The sequence below is a fragment of the Impatiens glandulifera genome, chromosome 3, assembly GCF_907164915.1.
Source record: "Impatiens glandulifera chromosome 3, dImpGla2.1, whole genome shotgun sequence".
Lineage (NCBI taxonomy): Eukaryota > Viridiplantae > Streptophyta > Magnoliopsida > Ericales > Balsaminaceae > Impatiens > Impatiens glandulifera.
Genome location: NC_061864.1, coordinates 27782695 through 27789913, shown reverse-complemented (window position 1 = coordinate 27789913; position 7219 = coordinate 27782695). Strand labels below are relative to the sequence as shown.

The 7219-nt window shown below is 32.2% G+C and overlaps 2 protein-coding genes across 2 annotated transcripts; both read left to right on the top strand.

Moving 5' to 3' along the window:
- Window positions 1-221: 221 nt before the first annotated feature.
- Window positions 222-1213, top strand: LOC124930103 (protein TPR1-like). The gene is made up of 3 exons (XM_047470464.1): window positions 222-331; window positions 414-572; window positions 988-1213. Exons 1-3 carry the CDS (start codon window positions 225-227, stop codon window positions 1211-1213), a joined length of 492 nt encoding a protein of 163 aa, XP_047326420.1. The 5' UTR covers window positions 222-224.
- Window positions 1214-6280: 5067 nt separating this feature from the next.
- Window positions 6281-7219, top strand: LOC124929167 (protein TPR1-like). Its single transcript, XM_047469459.1, has 2 exons — window positions 6281-6388; window positions 6792-7219. The coding sequence occupies exons 1-2, from the start codon at window positions 6300-6302 to the stop codon at window positions 7042-7044; spliced, it is 342 nt and encodes a 113-aa protein (XP_047325415.1). The 5' UTR covers window positions 6281-6299; the 3' UTR covers window positions 7045-7219.

Sequence of the window (7219 nt, the reverse complement as noted above, 5' to 3'; positions counted from 1 at the left end):
TACGTTCAATATGCAATTCATTGGCGTTGAGCATGTAGTTCATTGACACTAAACATTTAGTTCAATAACGCTGAACATGAAAAAAACATTAAAAAAAACAAAGTTTTTTAACTGATAAAGCTCAACGGAAAACTTTGAAAGGTGATGAATCTGAGAAGTTGTAGTCCATCTTGATCTTATTTTATGTATTGATATTGAATGTTTATATTATAAATAGGAAAGATATGACTACTGCTGTTGACACATTGAGGGGTGATCTGAAGGAGTATTCAAAGTTCAATTCTGATCTGTATAATGAGCTAACTTGGCTCTTGACTAAGACCAATTTCAGGTTATGTGAATGAATAAACAAGACAACTTAATTATGTATCTTAATTTGGTTGCTAATTTTCTAAAATTTTGTACACATACAGAGAACACTCTGAACTGGCTAATTATACTACTCACTCTGAGGGAAGAACTATGCTAGTAAGTGAGCTCAAGATGTTGTTCATGGCGCATCCCATTATCAAGGAGAAGACAAAACTTCCTGCAGTAGAAAGAGACAGACTAAAAAATCTGATGGCTCAAAGGTAATAATTTATTATGTTTGAACGAAAAAATATTTATATATATATATATATATATATATTTTTGTTAAATATTTCATTCGAATATTGATTTATGTGAAATTAGACTAGATAGAGACGGCTAAATAGTAATTTATAAATGATGTGATTTAATCCAAACTCCCACTTTACTATTAGTCTATTTATAGATAGATAATCATGATCCCAAACCTAAAACAATCAACATGGTTGATTTGTTAATGCCTATATGTTTTGTTTGTTTAAATTAACAACAATGGAAATGAATAACTGTTATCATGTTAGATGTGGTAAGAATGTGCTAAATTAGTGATCCTTATAAGTTAGGATCAATGAAGTTGAATCTAGTTAATATAGAAATTTGAGACATTTTTAATTAATCTGGAATGTTATTTTGTAGTATCAAGTGGCAGCATTTCCAATGTGCAAATTCTGTTCCAGATATAACTATGGGAAGTCTTTTGGAGGATCATCGTTGCCCTTCACATGCCGTGCATGGCTTTGCTGTCTCGACGAGCGGTCAGAACTTTGCTGGCTCGACGAGCGGTCAGAACTTTGCTGGCTCGACGAGCGCTCAGAACTTTGCTGGCTCGACGAGCAGTCAGAGGACTCATAACCGTGAGTGATTGTTATGGATATCAGCCAAGTAGCCTAGCCATTTGGTTGATTATTGATTGTTTGACTTTATTTTTGTGTTTGTACCGTACTTCTTGGTTTTTTCTTTACCTTTTCTGAACTCTTTGAAAATTGAACATCGTTGATGTGAACTTTTGCCTGCCCCGACTGGCTACTGCTAGTTCTCCCCGGTTGCTTATGGTTTTTAGCTATGGAGAACTTTTAATGGTTTCTTTAGAAAAGTCTACATAGTTTTATTAAGATTTATCGTAGAATAATGATATTGTTACATGAATGTGACATGATGCTATTACAATTGTCATAGGTTTCACTAGTCGATTCAATACCATTAATTGGTGTTTAGTCTGACATTTTTTTGCAAAATTTCAATCATTAGATTGAAGATGGGTCGGGCTAGACAAATCAATTGACTAGTAAGATTCATGCCAAGCAGCTCTTATATCTCCGCAAATTTGACTCTTGCTTGTGCCTTAGTGAGAATATCCGCACATTGCTCTTTAGTGTTTATGAATTCTACGACGATTTGTCGATTCTTAGCACATTCACGCATGAATTAGAATTGAGTGTTGATGTGTTTGCTACGTCCATGAAACATCGGGTTCTTCATTAATGCTATTGCAGATTTGTTGTCGAAATAGAGGGTTATCGGCCTCGACTCACATCCGAGCACCTCGCTCAACAATTTTCTCAACCAAAGCCCTTGACACGACGCTACAGTACCTTCTATAAACTCTACCTCACATGAATTTAAAGCAATAGTTTGTTTCTTTTGAGGTTTCCAGGTGATCAGATTCCTATTGAGATAAAAGATTGTAACCCCCGGAAAACCCTTTGGTTCCGGAGTAGCTCGAGGTTCGAAAATTTCAATCTCGGTTTGCATGTCATTAATCTTTTTAAAATAAATATTATTTTTAAATAGTTTAAATAATCCCTAAAAAAATTTGAAATTAATTATAAAATAATTAATTTGGGTTCAAGTTGCAAATAATCTTAAGATTTTGTTATAATCAAACAAAAATTTGATTATTTGAAAATATGTGTTTAAAATTAATTAAAAATAATTAATTTAAAAGATTATTTATTTGAAATAGGACTTCCAATTGACTTTTGAAAATCAATAAAAAGACAAACGTGTACAAACATATTTTAGCTAAAGTTCTTTAATTTTATAGTCTGGCGATATTCGGGAAAGACATTAGAGTTCAAACATTAATCTCAAACAAGCCTTTATCAAAATATTTTTTGTTTATATATCCAAAAATATTTTGAAATTATTTTCTATTTTTTTTTTATTTTTAGAAAATTATTTGAGGTTTCAAAATTAATAAAATAATTTTGGAATTTGAAAATTGGAACCAAATAGGCTTTAAGACCGGTGTCCTAGGCCATGAGTTCTTTTTATCAGTCGTGGTTAAAAAGCCCTTGGTTCTAGTCGAGAACCCTTCAGTCCGGGTTTAAGATCCTTGGTCGAGTTGCAGAAGTCCCTCAGTCGGGGTGTTAAGGCCTCTCGGTCCTATGCTAGAATTCTTGTTCGGGTCCTAGAATTCTCGGTCGGATGCCTCGGTCTTGAGTAAAAATCATCGGTCCTGTGTTCGGGAATTCTCTGTCAGGTGAGACTCCTTAGTCCTAGGTCTAATTTTTTTAATTCATATTTTATTTATAAGATTTGTATGGTTTATATCGCATGTTAAGCTTGGTGAGCTCTTGGCGTTGAGAACAAAATACTTGTAAGTTATTTATTTCTCTATCTTGAATGTTGTTAGAAAAATTAAGTAGATTAATTTTAACCGGCCAAAGAACTTAATCAGTTTCAATTTTCTTGTGCAGGTACAGATCAAGCCGCATCATACCGGCTGAAGCACATGCATCAATGATCCTGTCATAATCTGTGAAACCGAATGAACTCCTACAACTGGATCGGCTAACAAAAGCGTCATCATCATCCGGCTGACTCATTTATTATTGAAGATCATAAAACTCAACGGAAAACTTTGAAAGGTGATGAATCTGAGAAGATGACGTAATATGATGATATAGAGATTTCTCGGAAATATACAAGAAGAAAAGATCCGGATCAGAAGCATGCAACGAAAACAATGATGAACTGTTTATCTAAATCTAAAAGCAACATCTGATTCAGGCGGCAGACCTAGTGCATGTATGCCATGTGTCCAAAATGCAAGCCAACTAAGTGCATGGTTGCCAAGTGTCCAAAAATGACAAAGCGTGCACGCAGTCTAAACCTGACTGGTGCGGCTTCAAATGACCAATCCAACGGAGAGAGAAAATTATGACTGTTGTCATATTTTCCATATAAATAGAAGCTCATGGTGCCAAAGATACATACGCGTGAAGTCACCACGAAAAGCTCATATACAAGAGAGAAGTAATAGTAACATAAAATCTTACGCGCTACCTTGAATAGTGATTGAAGTCTCCGAAAGTGTTCTTGCATTGTGTGTGTATTTTACCATTGAGTAAAAAGTATTATATTACATCATTGTGAGTGGTGTAACTGACGAGCAGTAAATAAGACTCGATCGGCATTGTGTGAGTGTTGTAATATTCCGGTTAGTGAATATCATTCTCATCATTTGAGAACAAGGGGTAACGTAGGAGATTATTAAACTCCGAACATCCATAAAATCTTGTCTCGTGTTCTTTACATTTACTCTCCGGCTTACTTACTCTTAACCGAACCGGTTCCCTTCTCCATTTTAACCGACGCCTTTTAAATAACTTCCAAACCGAACTGTGTTTGTTGGTTCAAGCTGAAACAAACCACTTCCGCACTTGAACCCGGTTCAAGAGGTTTGTGACAACTTGTGTAGTGTTAAGAAGCGGTTTTAGTCTCTAACCGGACTATTACCAGTGTGTGTTGTGTTGTTAAGCGTTCTCCCTTTAAAGTCGGACCCCAGTCCTCCAAGGGCGATCCTGATCCTAACAAATGTGTTAATTTTATTAATTCATCTTTTATTTATAAGATTTGTATGATTTATATGCATTAAAAACTGTATTTGTTATTAGTTAGACTTGTACAAGGAGTGTTAGTTAAACAAAACATTAAACGGTTCGATACGACAAAGTTATGATACGACAACATGTCCAATGTGAAATTTTATATATATAAGATCTTATTGTTTTAAACATTTGATACATGTGAAATGATAAATTTTCTATATAAGATCTTATTGTTTTAAAAATTTGTCGTGAGCGTACATTCTTATCTCTAACCACAACGCATATTCTTATCAAATAGTCCATTTTGTCCCTGTTTTCTTACATCAATTACACAATGAGAAATTTTGACATCTCTATTTATAACAGTGTCAAAAAAATTCATTATTAAATGGATTATCATATAAAATGATGTACAAATTCAATAAAAAGTCACTTTTTTTCATATCCCTTTTTACTTTTTTTATCTGTCATTTTACTTAATAAAGGTTTATTTATTTATATTTTGATAAATAAAAATAATAATTATAATGAAAATATAATAATTTTAAAAAAAAGTTCAATAGCTTTATGATTTTGTTGACTAAAATTACAATAAATTATTCTTTCAAGATATCTTTTGATAATTCATATACATTACTTTATTTTTTGCCAGTACTCTTTTTGAAAAATATTTTCTTTTGCTACTACCCTATTAATTAACTAGATTCATATAATATTTTACTTGTATTAAATTATTAAAATTATGATTCTACTACAAAAAAAAAATAGTATATATATAATGATGTTAATAAAATTAACAAACTTTTAATAAGAAGTAAGTACCATGTTGTCACAAATTCAAAATATATGAGTTTTTATTTATTTATTATTTCTGATAATTAATTGAAGATTACATGTTGTATCTAAATTAATATTCAATATTATCTCTACATGAATGCCATTAATTAAATAATTAACCTTTTTAATAAATGTATTTTTAGGAATTATCTTTTTGTAATATAATTTTAGTCTGCAACTTAAATTTTAAATATTAATATTTTAATTTGTATTAAAGGTAACAAATTTATGATATTTAATATATTTTTATCCCCAATATATATCTAATAATAATAATAAGAAGAAATGAACAGTACTAAAGCTTTCAATTTAAAAATTATGTGTTCTAATTTATTGTTGTTTATTCTTCTACAGAATCTGACTTAAATATTTGTTTGTGTGACCCGAGTTTATTTCTGGTGCGACTAGCACGACTTCGTCTACAACTTTGACTATTTGTCATGTTTGAATTAATAATTTTTATTTTGTAATTATAGAAAGGAAGATAATGGAGAAGCCGGAAGGACTGAATGACAAAGAGATCATGATCCTTGTAATGCAATTCTTGAAACAGGCTAATCTTGAAGAAACTGTTCACAAGTATATATCTTGAACCCATCTATTAATATGATAAACTTTTGGATTATTAATATGACAAACAATAAGCATATATAGTCAGTCATGAGTAAACAATTTTTTTAATTCTAATTACATTTTGTTGATATAATTTTAGGTTTCAAATGGAATCTAAATGTTACTTCGATGTCCAGTATTTCGACACATTAGTACTCGATGGAAAATGGGATGAAGCACAAAAGTATTTCTTGTCCTTCACTAAGGTTGATGATCACCCTGTCTCGATCATAGTTCTATTTCTGATGGCAAAACACAAGTATTTGGAGGCTTTGGACAGGCAAGTATTATGCACATGTTTATTTTAGACTAAATAACTATTCAGAACTCGAACCATAATGTTGTAGTCCATCTTGATCTTATTTTATGTATTGATATTGAATGTTTATAATATAAATAGGAAAGATATGACTACTGCTGTTGACACATTGAGGGGTGATCTGAAGAAGTATTCAAAGTTCAATTCTGATCTGTATAATGAGCTAACTTGGCTCTTGACTAAGACCAATTTCAGGTTATGTGAATGAATAAACAAGACAACTTAATTATGTATCTTAATTTGGTTGCTAATTTTCTAAAATTTTGTACACATACAGAGAACACTCTGAACTGGCTAATTATACTACTCACTCTGAGGGAAGAACTATGCTAGTAAGTGAGCTCAAGATGTTGTTCATGTCGCATCCCATTATCAAGGAGAAGACAAAACTTCCTGCAGTAGAAAGAGACAGACTAAAAAATCTGATGGCTCAAAGGTAATAATTTATTATGTTTGAACGAAAAAATATTTATATATATATTTTTTTGTTAAATATTTCATTCGAATATTGATTTATGTGAAATAAGACTAGATAGAGACGGCTAAATAGTAATTTATAAATGATGTGATTTAATCCAAAGTCCCACTTTACTATTAGTCTATTTATAGATAGATAATCATGATCCCAAACCTAAAACAATCAACATGGTTGATTTGTTAATGCCTATATGTTTTGTTTGTTTAAATTAACAACAATGGATACGAATAACTGTTATCATGTTAGATGTGGTAAGAATGTGCTAAATTAGTGATCCTTATAAGTTAGGATCAATGAAGTTGAATCTAGTTAATATAGAAATTTGAGACATTTTTAATTAATCTGGAATGTTATTTTGTAGTATCAAGTGGCAGCATTTCCAATGTGCAAATTCTGTTCCAGATATAACTATGGGAAGTCTTTTGGAGGATCATCGTTGCCCTTCACATGCCGTGCGTGGCTTTGCTGTCTCGACGAGCGGTCAGAACTTTGCTGGCTCGACGAGCGGTCAGAACTTTGCTGGCTCGACGAGCGGTCAGAACATTGCTGGCTCGACGAGCGGTCAGAATACTAAGAACCCGACCAGCAGTCAGAGGACTCATAACCGTGAGTGATTGTTATGGATATCAGCCAAGTAGCCTAGCCATTTGGTTGATTATTGATTGTTTGACTTTGTTTTTGTGTCTGTACCGTACTTCTTGGTTTTTTCTTTACCTTTTCTGAACTCTTTGAAAATTGAACATCGTTGATGTGAACTTATGCCTGCCCCCGACTGGCTACTGCTAGTTC